Genomic DNA, 16,730 nt, shown 5'->3' with positions numbered 1-16,730 from the left:
GATGTATAGGTCACTTTCACACGCTTCGCATCGCTGTTAGCGCGTGTCTTGGGAGAAGAGGCCGTGCGACGATACCTCCTCCTACTCAGTAAGGGTTTGAGAGAGCCTCCGGCTGTTGAAGAATCAGAGCTATCGGATAGAGCTGAGTCACTTGTGGTGCCCAGAACCGATAAGTCTGTGGCGGCCATGATCACATTGTCTCTGCCTTCTTGGGGTGATAAAGCGGTCTTGCCAGCTCTTTTTCTCGCCATCTCTCCTTGTGTAATAACAGAAAGTGGTGAAGAAATACGTCCACTACCGTTCTTCCTCCTCTCTACGCTCGCTACTAGAGCAGTCCAAAGATTCAGAGTCCCATTCTTTCTCAGCGTCTTGACGTCCTCATAGTTCTCAGCCCTGGAAGTCCCTTTTGAGGTCGTATTGGCAGAAGAATTGAGTGCTGGTTTGGCATCAGCTTCAACAACCGGGAAGCCGGTTTCTACAGGCGTATGTATGCCGAATTTCTTTCCCCATTTGCACTCGGATGGGTAGTCACACGTATTCCAGCAGTCTTTCTTCTTTGTCATAACATCTCCATCTTCTTTGCCAGCGGGCGAGCCAGTGGCCAGAGCGGCTTTATTCCTGGGACCGTCTCTTCGCCATCTGCTCCAGTTCTTCCAGCCAGAATAGTCAAACTCGCTATTACAGGCACCATGTTTCCTTGTACGTCGTACATGGGTTGATTGTCGCCATGCCTTTACAGTGGTTGTGCCGCTACAATAATAATGTCCATCTTGTAAGCAACGTCTTGTGACATTCAAACGGTAGCTACAATGACACTGGTGACATGTCCATGTCCAAGGTAAAGGAGTTGGTGGTAAATCTGCCGTAGAATTTGTGCCCGTTTTTGAACTTTGCTGGCTCTCTTTCTGAACTGATTGTTGGAATGGTGCTGTGGGCGTGAAGGGCATACGTGGTGAGAAGGGCGATGGTGGAATCGACAAGAAAGAAGATTTAAAAGGCGCTGGGGATATTCTCAGAGAGCTTCGCATCTTGAAATCTGATATGGTGGGTCGGGCGTTTGACAAAGTAACTGCTTGTCTCTGGAAGTGTGTCTTGCAACACTGCGAACACAAGAAAAATCTTCAAAAGCGAGGGCAATCTAAATTGTGGTATGCTTGTTAGGAAGATTTGCAAAAGATGGGGACTGACAGAGATGTTTACTTCTTGCTGTTAAGGAGAGCGTGTCTCTTCTAAAACCAACACGCCGATCACATCCTGTCATGGGTTTCAAGACGATTGTTCTCCTGCAAAGAATTGAGAGGCGACAACTGGATAGTGGATAAAGACGGGTTCGATAACAAATCTTTGTTGTCATCAAGTAGCACCATATTCCGGTGGTGCAACAGCGGTTCTTTGTCAAGAGAAGCCATTCGAGTGTCAGCTGCATCATCTTCGAACACACATGTGCTTTGTTTAGAAGGCGCACAAACACGCAACACCCACCCTAGTATCCTGAGTTTATTTCTGCCTCTAAGTGCTTGTGTGTATCAGCGAGGTACAATGTTTCTATTCCGGATTGAAATCACGCTATCGGCCAAGCTGTTTTGTGTCGCAAGCCGGCGTGACTCCCTAGGCGGTTAGGAGCACTTAATAAACCTTACATCTGCGCTGGCACGCAAACTCGCTTATATTTGTTGCATGGGTGTATATTCTCATCCAACTTGATGCAACGCAAGTCTAGGGTTTCACCACATCTCGGTGCAGTGACGTGATTACTTGGCTAAAAATGGAGTGTTGCGGAAAGATCATGGCGGGCTGCAACGCATAGGGTGCGCTCCCATTGTCACGTGCTCTTTACAATAACAACGACAACGACTCGTACTAGGTTCGCCCCACATGCATTCCCGAACGCGTGGAACGCACCCAAGACATTTCTTACCGAGAACATGTTTCATAGCCCCGATATTGTCTTGGAGGACACGAAAGCCATTCCCACCTGTGGGATCAATGAAATTCTCTCCCACTCTGCATCCCACCCTGCATGCGCTCCCATAGTACTGACGCATACTAGCCCACGCAGACTCCTTGGAAACAGTGCCCTAAAAAAAGCGATTCCGGGATGGATGAAGTATGTACTTTTTGTAACAGCCCGGAATTCCGCTTTGGTTACCAATTAGAACTTCCTAGTAGTAAGCGTTATGGAGCGCTGTAGCTGGCCTTACTATGGATCGATGTTGAAAGAAAAGATGCATGGGAGCAAAGACGCGCGTATAGGAACAGTAAGCAGAAACCCGACGGCAGGTGAAGCGCATGTAGCATGTAATGATACTTTCTTGGCACAACAAGGAGATCGTGATATCGCTATTGGTATGGTGTGTATACTACTGTAAGTATGTGTATCTGTGCATGTGAACTAATAATCATCGTCCTTGAAAGGATTCGATGCCTAGTATCAGCTATTGTGATTAGCTGCAAGCCTATCGCGGTAGATTGACATCATCTACACGACGGGGTCTGGGTGCAGCGACATGATAGGGCCCAGGCATGGGTGATCATCCATGTGGAGGAGTGGGAGAAGATAAGCATTGACACTGCGAGTAGGCTTGGCAGCGGAAGATATATCATTCACCGGACGAATCGGCAGGTCTCTTGTTCTTGGGCTGATAAGGTTGCGCTGGGTGAGCACAGCCTCCTCGTACGTGCAATTTAGCAGGGACGTTGCTTGAGCAGCGTGCATCGAAAGTCTGACAAAGGCAGGGGCAAAGGGCCGATTTGGAAATTCAATAATGAGCTCGTTCTTGAATTATGTACACTACATTTGTAAAAGAAAAAGACCAGTTCAAACATCTAGAAAAATAAAACAAAAAGCTCAGCGCAAAGACCAGAGCACAGGTGGTATCTCGAAACAATTTGACTTTACAAAGTCGAAAGCAACAAAATCCAGATCAATACAAATACAAAAGCTTAGGTCTTGACCTGCTTTTCGTTGTTGTGCTCGGGGCCCATGGCAACAGCATGCCTGTCACCACCAATGCCAGTATGGTCGTGGTCATGGCTGGAATTCTCTGAGGGCGCCTTGCCCTCGAGCATCTGGCTGTGCTGGGGAATACCGTGGCGTTCTCCTTGAGGCACCGAGTGCTCACCATCGAGGGGATCACCCTTGGCAGGGGTCCACGCAAGGTAGTCACGGCGGACCTCGACGTAGTCGTAGGCGAACTCGCCAAGTTGGTCGTCATCCATACCAAGAAGCTCGGCCTCTTCGGACGCGCGAAGCTTCAGACCAGGAATCTTGTCGATGACAAAAGCGAGGATAGCGCTGACGACGAAGGAGTAAGCGGTACAAGCGACAATATAAGCAATCTGCTTGTAGACAGCGGGCGCGTCGCCAGTAATGGCACCAGCGGTCAGTCCGTTGTTGACGCCGTCAAGACCAATGATGTAGTTGGCACCAAAAATGCCGTTGAAGAACAGTCCCCACATGCCAGCGACGCCGTGCTCAGCGAACACATCGAGAGAATCGTCGATCTTGATCCAGAACTTGACTACAGGGATGTTAGCAAATGACGTAAAATTAATGTTTGGTGTTTGGCTTACTCTTTGTGGCAAAGTTAGCGACAATGCCGGTGGTAATACCGAGGACAACGCTGGCCCATGGAGGGATGAAACCAGAGGCGGGAGTAGCAGCGACAAGTCCAGAAATGGTACCTGAGCACCAGCCAACCATGGACCACTTGCGAGCAAGACGCCAATCAAGAATAACCCAGGTCATGGCAGCAAACATAGCAGTAAGGTTGCTGTTCCAGCAGGCCATGACAGCGCGGAGGTTGGCACCGAAAGCAGAGCCGCCGTTGAAGCCCAACCAACCAAACCATAGGAATACGGTTCCGAGAGTGATCAAAGAGACGTTGTGGGGGCGGAAGTTGAGCATCATTTTTTCCTGGCGGCGTCCGAGAATCATGGAGTATGCCAAGGCGGTACATCCAGACACGATCTCGACAGGACCACCACCAGCATAGTCCAGGCCACCCCATTTGAAGAACCAGCCGTTTGCGTTCCAGGCCCAGTAAGCGACGGGGCAGTATACGATCGTGGCCCAAAGCCAGATGAAGACCATCATGGGGATCAAGCGACCGCGCTCAGCCACGCAACCGACAATAATAGCAGCAGTGACAGCGCAGAATTGTAGCTATGGGCCTGGTTAGCATATCACTTGTGAGGTATGATGAAATCTGCCGTACCTGGTAGAAAGAGTACAGCAACTCGGGAATCAGAGGACTACCCTGGCTAGGGGCACCGAGTACGCCCTTGAGACCAAACTTGTCGAGGTTGCCGATGAAGCCATTTGTGGAGGGGCCGAACGCGAGCGAGTATCCCCAAAAGTACCATTGGAAGGTGATGACGGAGGCGGAGAACATGCACGCCCAGATGAGGGAGAGGGCGGACTTTCTGCGAGCAAGACCGGAGTAGAGGAAAGCTAGACCAGGAACCATGATCAACACCATAGCCGAAGCCACGAGGATATAGGCCTGATCACCCGGCTGGTACCATTGGTTGAGATTCTCGGTGACTACAAATATACATATTAGTATGCTTGCTGGTATGTTATGACCTTGATTGCACAGTGTGTTGCGCGCAACACGGGTGTCGGGCGCGGCACGTGCTTAATGGTGGTACATGGAGACTTAAACTCACCAGAATCACCACCAGTAACGGCATCGGTCCCATTGAATTCGGCGGGAGCGCCGATCCATGAGTGCGACATGGCTACGGAGTTTGCTGGGAAACCGCCCAAGTGGTAAGGATATCAAGGGGGGTCTTGGAGAGGCAGGCGGAGGGAAGAGCTGTCTCACAAACAGGGCGTATGGAGAGGAAATGAACAGAGAATATAAAGGCTGGATCAGTACCAGTAATATACGGGAGCACCAGGGAGGAACCGGAAACCCTACTGTAGATTACAATGGTTGCGCCGGGGCCTTTATGGATGAAGGGCTGACTGTGCTACTCTTATCTATCCTGGTCCACGGACCAGCACTCGAGGCAAAATAGACGAGGGTACATCAACCCACAGGCGCGCGACCGCCGTGGGGTTCGCGTCAGATCCAGAGCTTGATCGCTTTTTTTGCCGGTCGATGTCGAGCTGCGTCATGGTAGGCGTTTGGCCTTATCTCGCCGCGAGCGGAAGCGTGACGGGGCGGGTTAGATAATGGGACCAACACCCACCTAGCGGCAGCATTGCGGATGCTGGGAAGGACAGCCTCGCACTGTGGCTCTTTGTCGGCGACTCAGAATGATTTCTCACAGCCACGAGAGGCATTGTCCGCCATGTCTGGGGGCGGGAGTGCTTGGCGAGTGGGAGGCTCCATGTTGTGTTGTGTCAATTGCATTTCATGCCAGAGATAAGCATCCAACGGCGCCCAATCACGGCTCACATCGGAGCGATAGGCGGCTAGCTCCATTCGGCCTCCTGCCTGAACCCGGCCGTCCCCTGCGACGCGATCGCGACGACGCCCACAGACGCCCTCCCGTCCCTGAACAAGAGTGGTGATGCCACTCGTCAATCCATGCGATAAGCCCGAGGATGCCTCATTTTAGACACAGCCGGTAACAGTACAGCTTCGCAATTGCGTCGGTCGCGCGACATGGTTTCCTTCCTGCCAGTAGTTGCCCAAATCGCCGGCGCCCAACAAACCTTCATGAAACCCAGCTTGTGAATACTCGGCAGCCCTCTTTGGCGCTACGCCGTGCACGCACGCCCTGCCGGACGGCCGACATGTCAGCAAATCGCCTGCCGTTAAGCACAGAGACGGCCCTGTGTCGCTGGTACCAGACACGACCGCGCTCACCGTTGTACTAGACCGACAGTTCTCATCTCCTACTGCATGTGCTGCATGTACTTACAGTACATATGTAGTGTCCAGATCCCGCCATTCGGTCATCCAGGCTGTCGCCATTCTTGGTTCCAGTGAGCCGGTTCTCTTGCCGCCTCAGGAAGAAACCCTATTGCGTAGCTTACATCGATCTGCCCAGGAACGCCTGTCATATCTCCTGGCCGGCAGTGGCGCGCCTTTGCACAAGCAATTACATATCCCATGATTCCCTGTCGCTATCTTGAACAGTCAGCAACACTAGAAGAATGCCACGAGCAGCTGAAGCCCTCGTAGTATTCTTTTGCACAACAACCCTGGCCACCGCGACATACATAGTACATACATATTGTATGTACTATATATGTGTGTACGTCTACAGCAGGTTCGGCTGCGGACCAGTCTTTCTTCCACGTTTCGTACCCATTCGGCAGCTCTTGTCGGTAAACTGTCGTGAAAGCATGTGAGTCTCGCTAGAAGCGAGAGAGTGGGGCTGTGTCGACCTCTCCACGAGCCCGCACGGCGGCGACGCCTCAGGTTCACAAAGCGTGGGGAAGCTCAACTTGGGGCTCGGGACTGCGGGACTGCCGGCTCACACGCGACTATCCCCGTTGCATTGATTATTCTTGTGTCCTATATCGGCGTCATTGTAATGTGGGATGGTGGTTATCTCTACGTATCGTGCTTTGTGCAATTCCACCACGTTTTCGAAAGATTCCAGAACCCGCCGGCCCAATGGCCGTACTCCCGGCTTCGGAGCCCTGACTGTGGGTTTAGAGTAACCTTGGATCGCATCATTGGCGCATCGGGCTACCCTATCATTTCTCTTACTACCATTCCCAGCTGACTTTGCTGACCTTGAGCCAATGACAGGTCTTACACAGATAGCTTCGTGTCTGAACCGCTTTCGTCCTACTAGCTGTTAGTTTGCCCTTCAAATGGCATGTGCCCTTTCCAGCAATGTTCCTTGTGAAACTCCACACTCCCAATCCCCAATTCCGGTTTGTAGTATGGCGATACCAGCAGTGCGTTGTCTCCTTCATTCCTATTGTCTCACTCTTCTACGGGCATGGGGGGTCTACAAGGAATACTCCACGCTCGTTGTACGAAATCAAAGTGCCCCAGCAACCTGGCTATCTCTCGCCCAACATTATTGAACGTAACGTGTCAGCTTTTGGCCGCTGACCAACTACGTGGAGATCTGACAGCAGCAAAAATCTCCACGATGATCCAAATTTGGATTCGGCGTTTCGTATACGAAATAACGTCTGGCCACCAGTATCACAAACACTCCGATTGCTGGTAGTACCCCGGCCTCCCCACTTCACTCCGCGTACGCCTATTTACATGCCGCCAATCCTGGGCAAAGGGGAAAATTCAAGAGTCAAGGCCGTCATATTGCTCAAGTTTTCTTGACGCCCAATACCTAATCTGAACCTTGTAGATGGGGCGGCCACGACAATCTCTCAATCTCTCTCTAATCCAATCAGGCGGAAGCGCATTCACCCCACACTTCAAAGCCCACACTAACATCACTGGGGCTGATGCAAATGGGATCCTGGCTCACATGCAAAATTCAGCCTCAAAACAGAGTTGCTTTTGAAGAATGCCGTCAGTGGGCATTATCAGGCAAGTACACGTTAAGGCCCAAGAGCTGCATGGTAGTAATCTTGTTTTGGTAGGGTATTACTGCAGGGGAATCTTAGAATACAGGGTTGATAAAAGGAAAAAAAGGTTTCATCATCAGCTTTGCTTTTGTCGAATCAACTGCCGACTGATGCGTCCTCGCCCACGCCTCAACTGTAGTGTAGGTCTCTCGCCAAAGCCTAGAACAACGCAGTGCCCAGCAAAGTACCACCCAAAAGTCCAGCCGCAAGAGGGAGTCCAGCACCGCCCCCGTAGCCGTAACCATAAGGCCTGCCGTAGGGTGTAGCTGGACGCATATATCTCATACCGGGATTGTAGTACTGACGTGGGCCATATGGGTTGTATCCGTATGCTCCACTTGGTGCATAGCGTCCATGAGGTGGTTCAATGTACACATCCCTGCCCTGTCGGTCTTTTCCTATTAGTTGCGGCTCCCCTGTCTCCATGGCGCGAATGATTGCTTGTCGTGTGCGCATATGCTGAAGATATGCTTGACGTTCCTCCTCTGCGCGACGTTGACGTGCTTTTTCGCGCTCTTCATGCGTCTGGCCTGTTATCTTGTCCTTGAGTCTCCTGGAGAACTTGTGAATGCCTGTTGGTGCACCAGGCGCAGCAGCGCCTTTACCCTTGGATGTCGGTCGTGGTGGGAGGTGGTCTTCAGTATCTGAGTCTTCAGCAGCAAGATCCTCCATTGTCATTGTCTTGTGCATGCGAGTGTGCTTTTTGCGCTCTTCTGGACTGAGTGTGTTGAGGTACTCTTCATCGTCGTACGGGTGCGTCCATATACTCCGTGGAGGGTTTGCTCGCGTGTCTACAAAGAATTGATGCTGAGTCTGTTCGTCAAATGATCGGATCCAGCCAGGAGGTAGCTCGCGCATCAAGTCCTCCATAGAACGCCTTCGGTCGGGCGGAATGCCATTGCGCTCGGTACGCGCTGCGGGACCGTCCGTAGAAACGCGACGAATGCCAGGCGAAGGGTCTGCGTCGAAGATGGCGGCTTCGTAGCTGGGAGGGGGCTCGTTTGGATGCTGCGAGGTTGCCATGATGTTTAGAGGGAGTGTTGGGATATCTTAGGTGTAGATGTGTCTATAACGAGAAATTGAAAATATCAATCACTGCGATAAACTCGAACTTGGAACTTGCTTCAGGTACGTAGGTATGTAATAGTGACTGCATCGTTTGTGCCACACAGAAGTGGCGAGAGCAACAATGATGTCATTTGTGGCTATGAGTTGTCGGAGTTAAAACTGTACCAGTACCAAAATCCGAAGCTACACTCCATGTGATCTTCGCCGCTTTCCTTACGACATGTGACCTCACCGCTCCTGTCACCAGACACGATTCTTTCTAGAAGGAACATCCATGTGCGTAATACCCACTAGTTACTTATGGAATCCACACCCCATGCACGACGCCGACGAGAGTATGTCAAACGCTGGAGAGAGAAATCCATCTCAGCACTGACTCTCCACTATCCCTCCACCTCTCCGCCATGTGCGCTCGTCACACTTCAGTTTTCCCCGCAGAGTCTCCACAAAGTCAAAAAGCGCGTGCGCCGTTCATATCACGAGATCCAAAACGGCAACCCTAGCGGTCGTTTTGACAGTCTAGTATGGCGCACTCCAACGCTTCCAGGGCCCTTAGACCACGGTGGCTGCACCATCAAGTCATGGCTTTTCGATTTTGACGGCAGAGTAACATCATGAGTATCGACTAGCCAAGCATCCTGCTATCCAGGCTTGTTGTTGATCTCTCGATTTCACGATCAGGCATCGTGTTCAGGCCGTCGCTTTCGGTTATCTGTTCCTCAGTCTGAAAAAAGATGGAATCAATGGCACTTTCGCAATTCAACGGGAATACATTCGGCCTCGAGAATGTATGAGAACCCCCTCGGTATACCTTTGTTTCAGAACATAAGGGGGCGGGGAATGCTGCCCAACTCCACAGTGGCCAAGCCAAAGACGGTGGTCATATGGCACATACCGACGACGTTCCCATTAGGACCCTGAAATTCCGCTTTGCTTAGCGTATCTTCCGCACGTTGCGCCCGCCTCCAGCCATCCGAGACGCTCTTACCTGAACGCTAGTTGATTTGCAAAACCGCTTTTTCATGTTTGCTACTAGAGCGGTGAGGCTGTCTCGCAGCACGTCGTGTGGTCATGGGAATCTACCACCGATCTGCAAGGAACTGTGTCCAGTGAAAGACGTGTCTTTGTGACTGCGAGCCCTTTGAATCTGTTCACTGAGTTAACTTTACATCGCATGCAATGTTGAAAGACCACAACCACAACTCAAACGCCCATAACCTCGAGATTGAAACACACCGCTCTGTAGTAACTGTGAGTAACAAAGACAGTCAGTGAAGGGCATCTTTTCGAACTGTGAAGAAACTGCGCGCTTACGCACTCAAAATTGAAGGATGTTAGAACATTGGTACACTAAATGCTAGAGCAGTCAAAGGCCTTATGTACCGACAGCGAAGACGTACGCACGGTTGAAATCAAAATTGTATGGGGTAAACTAGTTGTTTGTTAGTCTAAAATTCTTTTACACCTGAGCTCCATGTCTCAGTTGCGAATCGTGACCTTCCTGAAGTAGGAATTCTCACCGGGCGAGCACGCGACAAGGGGGTACAGTCGTGATGGTATTACCAGAGCTCCCAATGTTATATAATGTCCGTTTGCCCTGCAATATGAACTCCATAAATCAAAGCAGAACCCAGGTGGTTTACAGAATCAATCATCTGCTTCTGATTCTTCAAGCCAGTCTTGTTTGGTCTCTCTCCTGTTTTCACCTACGTCTTCACCAGCCACTATGGCGAAGTTGACTTCTTTCTTGTTGGCTTCGGCCTACCTGGTCTCTTCAGGTCACAGTATGCCCCTCGGGGATGCGAAGAGAACCCAAGATGTTCTCCAAGCTCGTCAGATCGATTTGTCCGATGTTCCTGTGACTACAAGCTATAGTTCAGCCATCAAAACAGTGCAATCACCCACCGCTACTGTCGATTCATCAGCCACTGGGGTATTTCTTCATCTAGCATATTTCACCAAGACGTGTTAACTGACACACAATAGAGTTTCCTAACAGGGCTTCCTTCAGGCGGCTTTACAAGAGACCCGATTCGTGGTCCAGGCGCCTCAACCGCCACTAAGCCTTTGTCTCCAAGCCCAACCTCACTAAAACCTGGTCCTACATCAGTAAACAGGATTTCTTCAGGCGATATTTTCCAGCCCATTGGCAACGCAGCACCTCCTTCATATATACCTTCTCGCAACGACCATCCTGTTCGCAAACAGTTTATCGAGGACGGTGATGTACCGACCCAGACGAACAAGTTTCACGCAAATTTCTTCCTCGGTACCCAATCATTCCCAGTATGGACACACCCATACTCTTTATGCTGGGCCAAAGGCTTTGGTGGCTCTTACGGTACGTGAAATGGTCACTTCTTGGGTTGAGAAATTGCTAATTTCGACTCTTCAAGGCATTGCTGTCAGTCACACGGTCAGGAATCAATTTGCTTTCGGACCCTCCGTTGAAAACCCACGATACTTTATATCGCCACTTGGTATTCAGCACATTGTTCTTTCTGCAGCCGAACTTCAGCAGGATACAAAGCTTTCCGTTCAGGACCTCGGCAGTTTCTCCGCAAATGCCAATTTGCGAGCTAGTTCCGGATCTAAAATCCTGATGTCAGTACCCGTGGTTCAGGGTATGGGTATGACAACCGCCATCTACGCCGGTGCTAGACCAATCATCACCAGCAATGTGTTCTTCCGTTCTCTGTCATATGTTGGATCGGTCAATGGAGGAACCTACAAGTACAGAGTCGTCCTCAACGACGGCACTAGTTGGCTGCTTTATGCTACATCATCCAGTGCTGTTGGTACCATTCCCTTCACGCTGGATAGCACTGCCAAGATCAGTGGCCCGGCAAACTTCATTGGAACCATCCAGGTCACCAAAAACCCTTCAGGCCAAGACATGGAGAGCGTTTTTGACAAGAGCGCTGGTGCTTACGCCACTGACGCTACCCTTTCCGGATCAGTCAATGGTGCATCTGGAAGCTACTCCATCAGCTGGACCAAGGGCGGCATGGCTAGCCAAACTTTGCTCATGTATGCGCTGCCACATCACGTGGAATCATTTGATCAGCAAACCCAAGCGGCTCTCAAGAATATCACACTCGTCACCACGACCAAGGGCTTTGCGCAGGCCATTCTTGCTGACAAGATGACCATGGTTGAGAATGATCTTCCCACCACAATTGGATTTGCTCCCTGGTCGAAGAATACCAACGGCGCTGGAGGCTTCCAGAGGACTAGCCTTAGCTCACAGGCCACTGCACTCATCAACCAAGTAGGCGTTGCTGAACTCAACCAGGACATGATCCCCCAGACTTCATTGAACAGCATGTACTATTCGGGCAAAGGATGCGCAAAGTTTGCCTCTATCATCTGGACCATGAACTCCATGACTGGTAATAGCCAATACGCAGCTGCTGGACTCGTCAGGCTCAAGCAAGCCTTGGATGTCTTTATCAAGAACACTCAGCCTGAGCCACTAGTCTACGACAACGTATGGAAAGGTCTCGTCTCCGGCGCCAGCTACAAGCCTCCTTATGATGTCGGTCTCGACTTTGGCAACACTCTCTACAACGACCACCACTTCCACTACGGCTACTTCGTCTACACCGCCGCCGTCATTGGCCACCTCGACCCCTCCTGGCTCACCCAAGGCAACAACAAAGCCTGGGTCAACGCCCTGGTCCGCGACTTCGCCAACCCCGTCGACGACCAGTACTTCCCCATGTACCGCTCTTTTGATTGGTTCCACGGCCACTCGTGGGCAAAAGGCCTCTTCGAGTCCGGCGACGGCAAAGACCAAGAATCCACCTCCGAAGACACCTTTGCCAGCTACGCCGTCAAAATGTGGGGCAAAACAACTGGAGACACCAACATGGAGGCCCGCGCAAACTTGCAGCTCGCCATCCAAGCCCGCAGTCTTCGCAACTACTTCCTCATGGAGTCAGACAATAAGAACCAACCTCCCACCTTCACAAAGAACAAGGTCACCGGTATCTTGTTCGAGAACAAGATCGATTATACTACGTACTTTGGTGCAAACACAGAGTACATTGAGGGTATTCATATGATTCCGCTGAACCCTTCTTCGGCGTACACGCGCAGCGCAAAGTTCGTGCAGCAGGAGTGGGACACTTATTTTAGCAATGGGCGCGCGGAGCAGGTCCAGGGTGGCTGGAAGAGCATCCTCAAGTCGAACCAGGCGCTGATTGATCCTCAGTCGTCGTGGCAGTTTTTCTCCAACCCCAGTTTCGCGGAGACGCTGGATGGAGGTGCCAGTCGCACGTGGTACTTGGCTTATTCGGCTGCGTTGATGGGCGCTTAGAGTGATGGGTAAGGGTATATATGGTAGGGTTGAATGGAGGGAGGAGGGGTGGAAACGTATATATATATATATGGCTTGGTAAGGTGGGGAGGACCGATGCTGAGTCGGTGTTGCCTCAGGTATATACAGCGTGACATGGTTTGATTACCATGAACGCCTACGATTTTTACGACTGATTAGATACTGCGTTGTTTGACTACTATCGTTAAGAGGAAGGATTTGCGCAGGATACAAGTGTATATATTGCTTTCTAGATAGTCCTGGGCAATCGATAGTTTTACATTGAAGCATTCTGAGTATTGGATTGATTGAAGTTGTGTGATTTGATGGTTTTGGTGCACCTTTGGTTACTCCTGTTTCTTTCGATCACGGTGGTAATGATGACGAAATAAAGTTTCGAGAGATGTCTTAGAGTTTCCGCTCTTCTGCCTCGGTCTTGCGTTTGGATCAGAGAATGAAAAATCCCGCAGTCAGCAGTCAGCAACCAAGAAAGCTAGAGCAGCCCAAAAAGATATAGGTTAGTTGTTATACATTGTCGGGTTGAGGTTGCGTAGGAGACTGAGATTGAAGTGGATGGATGGTACGACGGTAGGTCAATTGAGGAAGTGAATAATATAAGTAATGACTTGATTTGATTTGCGGGTTGATTATTTCTCGTTGGAATCTGGATCCTGGGTTTCTTTTGTGAGGGAAAGTTATGCGGTATTGTATATGTAGATATGTCGGAGATGTAAGATGTTCTATCAATGTTTGAATTCCATTATTCCCAGTGTTATACCGTGAGCATATCCATGCCCTTACAACACAAATCTATTCGTTTATAACCCAGTGTCCAAAACACCATTGAAATGCTAAGATAGTCGTAGTCGCACAGGCCTTCCTCGCTTGTGCGAAGCTTTTCGAAGCACATGGCCAAGCAGTATACATCATGTACACCCGCCAGCCGCAACTATTCCATCAAAAATCAACATCAATGCCACTTCCAGAATAACGACAGAAACTTCTAAGCCCAGAACAACCACATGGCCACCGTAGCAACAAAGGCATATGCCTGAGCGGGCACACCAACCGCAACCGCAGCAGCAGACTTCTTGGGAATGTTCTTCGTAGCCGGACCCCCCAAGTACCAAGATCCAATATCCGTCAACTTTCCATCCTGCGTCAACATGGCCGCATTAGCCCCCACATTCGATACATCGGATCGAAAAGCCCCAAAGTATGAATAATGCGTGATATTCCTTCAAAATTCACACGTTAGCTCATGGCATCGCCAGGTCAAGAAGAAGGAAAAGGAGGGGGGGGGGGGGGAGGAGGGGAAGACTTACGGCCAAGAATCAAAACTTGTCGCACTCATATTATAAAACGCCTGCGCCTCCTCCAACGGCTGATTCGGATACCCATACTCGGTAACCCACACCGTCATGTTGGGCCATTTACTCGTCACCCGCCCAATATGGCTCATCATGCCCTCGAAATTGCCGTACCAATGCACAGGCACAAAGTCTGGATTACAACCACCATTGCACTCATTGTAGAAATTCTCGAGCCATTGCCAACCAGTCTCTGCGCCGGTGACGCCAGGAGCGCCTAGCTTGACGCCGAGTTCTTTCAGGGGCTCCATTTCGGCTTTCCAACGCGCGGCGGCGAGGCTGGCGGCGAGGCTGGAGCCGCCGGTGTCGTAGCCGCCGTCGGGCTCGTTGAAGCCGAGGACGTAGGTGATGTTTGCGCCGTTTGCGATTTGCTGTTTGACCGAGTCGAGGAAGGGGGTGCCTTCGTCGTCGGGACTGGCGCCCCAGAGCATAGGGACGAATTGCATGGCGGTGTTTTTGGCATATTCGGCTGTAGGTTCTGGTTTGTAGTTGTAGTACCATGTTGGCGGGGAAGGGCCTTCCAGCCAGATCTTGTCGTCTTCCGGGTGTTTGTTGGAGGGGACATGGCAAAGACCGCGTTTGGAAGACGATGAGGCGACGGATTGGGCGGTCGTGGTGCTGGCGAGCAGCGCCGTTGTGGCGGAGATAAGCGCGGTGCGTCGCATAGCTGTTTGCAAGAGGGGATTGTGCGAATTCTACAGGATCGGAGTTTTTTCCTTTATTCTTTTTCTAGGACGATCCTTTTGTACCAGCAACGGGCCGCGGGTCCTGAGGAGTTTCGAGTAAACGTAGTCGTACCAGCAATTGCAACGAACGACTCCTCGAATCACCAGGCGTGCGATTGTAAACGACAGATACAACACGATAGACAGGATCAAAGATGGGGACTGGTAAAGCAAACGTCACAGTAACGAATGACCCAAGAAAAACGAGAGAGGGAGAGAAACGCAAACCGACTCTCTCAAAGTCGCAAGAAAGAGAGAGAGAGAGAGAGAGAAAGGTATCGGACCAAGAAAGCGACTCTTTTCATCCCCTCCCCAATCTTTTTCCCTTTACACAACATTAAACCACCCCAAAAAGGGCCACTCAAGCCCGCCACGCGCAGCCGTCCTAACCTTAAAAGGAGGTGGAAGGGTCCAAGAATATGCCGATACGGCGGCCCACGCCCGCAAGCCACCATTATCGCCCTTGGCACACATACTTGTCAATACCCAAAACAGCGGGTATATGTCTAGAACCACTTTGCTATGTACGAACACAAACAAGCCCCCTCTCCCCTAAAATAAAAAAATAAAAAAAGGAAAAGAAGCAGACGGCAACAGAGTAAACAAGGGCAGCAAGCGATCGAAAGATGGGAAACAACAGAACCCAAGCATCTCGGGTATGCCGGTCCCACTATTACTACTACTAACTAGCCCCCTTCGTTATCGCATCGCAGTCCTTCCTGAGACCGCCAACACCCGCAACCTAGAAGCCCCCAAACTCAAAACCAACCCGGTGGAAAAAGGGCAAAGACTCCTAGCTTGGCCTGCGTCGTTGAACCGCAGAGCTAAAAAGGGCCTGGCTAGGCCCTTTCTTGGCCTTCGACTATCGAATGCGGACGACCCCCCACCCGCACTTGGTCGTTTAGCTGAAGAGAGATAATGCGCGGAATCGGGTTGGGTCGTGTGGGTGCTAAATCTGGCAGAGCTGACGTCTACTAGATAGATAGATAGAGATATTCCATATGGGCGAGAAAGCCTGAGAGGTGTGCGTGAGTGTTTCTGCGACGGGTTGTTTTGTCTCTCTAGGCGGTACGAAGACGGTGTGGTCCTTGACGCAGGAACACAAAAGCTAGCACAGCTAGCCACAAAGCTGAGCCGCACAGCCCGCGCCCGCCGCGAGCCCCAGTCACGTACTTCAGCCGCAGCGTAGCGATGCCTCGTCTGGGAGCGAGACACGCGATTTCGGCTGCGTTTTGCAAATGGCAGAGTATGCATGACGGTTATTGAACTCACTTTTTCTTCACTTTTTTTTTGCTTTGTGGATGAAAGTAGAGAAGGTGGGGGAAATTGTAGCAAGAGGCGATGAGACTGTGGGCAAAAGATACATGCTTGAAGAGGATATTTGGCTTGGCGTGGAGGTGTGTGTGTGTGTGTGTGTGTGTGTGTGTGTGTGTGTGAGAGAGAGAATGCATGTCTTGTGTGAAGGACCATGTTCCGGTTTTTCGGGAGGGGGGTTGGCGGATCGGTCTGTGTGTTCTTCTGCGATTCGGTATACGTACTTGCAGTGTTAGTAGAGGAACAGGGGAGTATACTTACTGTGCTATAAGCCTGCCCTGGGTACTATATAGAACGAGGTGTTGCATGACGTAGGTTATTCTAGACGTTGGGGGGGGGGGGGGGCAAGTGCGATGGTTTTTGTCCGGAAAAAAAAGAAACGCAGTAGGGTAATATGGCTTGGTTGGATGCATTAGGTGCGT

At 50.8% G+C, this 16,730-nt stretch overlaps 8 protein-coding genes across 8 annotated transcripts; 3 read left to right on the top strand and 5 right to left on the bottom strand.

Moving 5' to 3' along the window:
- Positions 1-7: 7 nt before the first annotated feature.
- COCSADRAFT_297283 (uncharacterized protein) lies at positions 8-1,249 on the bottom strand. The gene is made up of 3 exons (XM_007699662.1): positions 1,201-1,249; positions 76-1,138; positions 8-23 (listed from the first exon to the last, which is right to left on the bottom strand). Exons 2-3 carry the CDS (start codon positions 1,026-1,028, stop codon positions 17-19), a joined length of 960 nt encoding a protein of 319 aa, XP_007697852.1. The 5' UTR covers positions 1,029-1,138; positions 1,201-1,249; the 3' UTR covers positions 8-16.
- A 1,467-nt stretch (positions 1,250-2,716) lies between these two features.
- COCSADRAFT_137840 (uncharacterized protein) lies at positions 2,717-5,042 on the bottom strand. Its single transcript, XM_007699661.1, has 4 exons — positions 4,672-5,042; positions 4,218-4,546; positions 3,574-4,165; positions 2,717-3,521 (listed from the first exon to the last, which is right to left on the bottom strand). The coding sequence occupies exons 1-4, from the start codon at positions 4,739-4,741 to the stop codon at positions 2,944-2,946; spliced, it is 1,569 nt and encodes a 522-aa protein (XP_007697851.1). The 5' UTR covers positions 4,742-5,042; the 3' UTR covers positions 2,717-2,943.
- Positions 5,043-6,782: 1,740 nt separating this feature from the next.
- On the top strand, positions 6,783-7,158 carry COCSADRAFT_297241 (uncharacterized protein). Its single transcript, XM_007699660.1, has one exon. It carries the CDS (start codon positions 6,804-6,806, stop codon positions 7,026-7,028), a length of 225 nt encoding a protein of 74 aa, XP_007697850.1. The 5' UTR covers positions 6,783-6,803; the 3' UTR covers positions 7,029-7,158.
- A 399-nt stretch (positions 7,159-7,557) lies between these two features.
- COCSADRAFT_297237 (uncharacterized protein) lies at positions 7,558-8,657 on the bottom strand. Its single transcript, XM_007699659.1, has one exon. The coding sequence runs from the start codon at positions 8,531-8,533 to the stop codon at positions 7,670-7,672; it is 864 nt and encodes a 287-aa protein (XP_007697849.1). The 5' UTR covers positions 8,534-8,657; the 3' UTR covers positions 7,558-7,669.
- Positions 8,658-10,304: 1,647 nt separating this feature from the next.
- COCSADRAFT_197812 (glycoside hydrolase family 81 protein) lies at positions 10,305-13,165 on the top strand (the record flags this gene model as incomplete). The annotated part of the gene is made up of 3 exons (XM_007699658.1): positions 10,305-10,362; positions 10,707-10,919; positions 10,975-13,165. 3 exons carry the CDS (start codon positions 10,305-10,307, stop codon positions 12,897-12,899), a joined length of 2,196 nt encoding a protein of 731 aa, XP_007697848.1. The 3' UTR covers positions 12,900-13,165.
- Positions 13,166-13,589: 424 nt separating this feature from the next.
- COCSADRAFT_34888 (glycoside hydrolase family 128 protein) lies at positions 13,590-14,986 on the bottom strand. Its single transcript, XM_007699328.1, has 2 exons — positions 14,225-14,986; positions 13,590-14,137 (listed from the first exon to the last, which is right to left on the bottom strand). The coding sequence occupies exons 1-2, from the start codon at positions 14,932-14,934 to the stop codon at positions 13,903-13,905; spliced, it is 945 nt and encodes a 314-aa protein (XP_007697518.1). The 5' UTR covers positions 14,935-14,986; the 3' UTR covers positions 13,590-13,902.
- A 72-nt stretch (positions 14,987-15,058) lies between these two features.
- COCSADRAFT_297229 (uncharacterized protein) lies at positions 15,059-15,598 on the top strand. The gene has a single exon (XM_007699657.1). It carries the CDS (start codon positions 15,184-15,186, stop codon positions 15,502-15,504), a length of 321 nt encoding a protein of 106 aa, XP_007697847.1. The 5' UTR covers positions 15,059-15,183; the 3' UTR covers positions 15,505-15,598.
- Positions 15,599-16,624, bottom strand: COCSADRAFT_297228 (uncharacterized protein). The gene has a single exon (XM_007699656.1). The coding sequence runs from the start codon at positions 16,462-16,464 to the stop codon at positions 15,694-15,696; it is 771 nt and encodes a 256-aa protein (XP_007697846.1). The 5' UTR covers positions 16,465-16,624; the 3' UTR covers positions 15,599-15,693.
- Between the last annotated feature and the right edge of the window lie 106 nt (positions 16,625-16,730).

The sequence above is a fragment of the Bipolaris sorokiniana genome, assembly GCF_000338995.1.
Source record: "Bipolaris sorokiniana ND90Pr unplaced genomic scaffold COCSAscaffold_4, whole genome shotgun sequence".
NCBI classification, from domain to species: Eukaryota; Fungi; Ascomycota; class Dothideomycetes; order Pleosporales; family Pleosporaceae; genus Bipolaris; species Bipolaris sorokiniana.
This window is presented reverse-complemented; position numbering and strand designations above follow the sequence as displayed.

Coding starts and splice junctions, on each gene's coding strand:
- COCSADRAFT_297283 (XM_007699662.1), bottom strand. CDS start 1,028: ATGCGAAGCTCTCTGAGAATATCCCCAGCGCCTTTTAAATCTTCTTTC.
- COCSADRAFT_137840 (XM_007699661.1), bottom strand. CDS start 4,741: ATGTCGCACTCATGGATCGGCGCTCCCGCCGAATTCAATGGGACCGAT. Junction 4,166..4,217: donor TGCTGTACTCTTTCTACCAG/GTACGGCAGATT, acceptor CCAGGCCCATAG/CTACAATTCTGCGCTGTCAC. Junction 3,522..3,573: donor CGCTAACTTTGCCACAAAGA/GTAAGCCAAACA, acceptor ACATCCCTGTAG/TCAAGTTCTGGATCAAGATC.
- COCSADRAFT_297241 (XM_007699660.1), top strand. CDS start 6,804: ATGTTCCTTGTGAAACTCCACACTCCCAATCCCCAATTCCGGTTTGTA.
- COCSADRAFT_297237 (XM_007699659.1), bottom strand. CDS start 8,533: ATGGCAACCTCGCAGCATCCAAACGAGCCCCCTCCCAGCTACGAAGCC.
- COCSADRAFT_34888 (XM_007699328.1), bottom strand. CDS start 14,934: ATGCGACGCACCGCGCTTATCTCCGCCACAACGGCGCTGCTCGCCAGC. Junction 14,138..14,224: donor ACAAGTTTTGATTCTTGGCC/GTAAGTCTTCCC, acceptor TGAATTTTGAAG/GAATATCACGCATTATTCAT.
- COCSADRAFT_297229 (XM_007699657.1), top strand. CDS start 15,184: ATGACCCAAGAAAAACGAGAGAGGGAGAGAAACGCAAACCGACTCTCT.
- COCSADRAFT_297228 (XM_007699656.1), bottom strand. CDS start 16,464: ATGGTCCTTCACACAAGACATGCATTCTCTCTCTCACACACACACACA.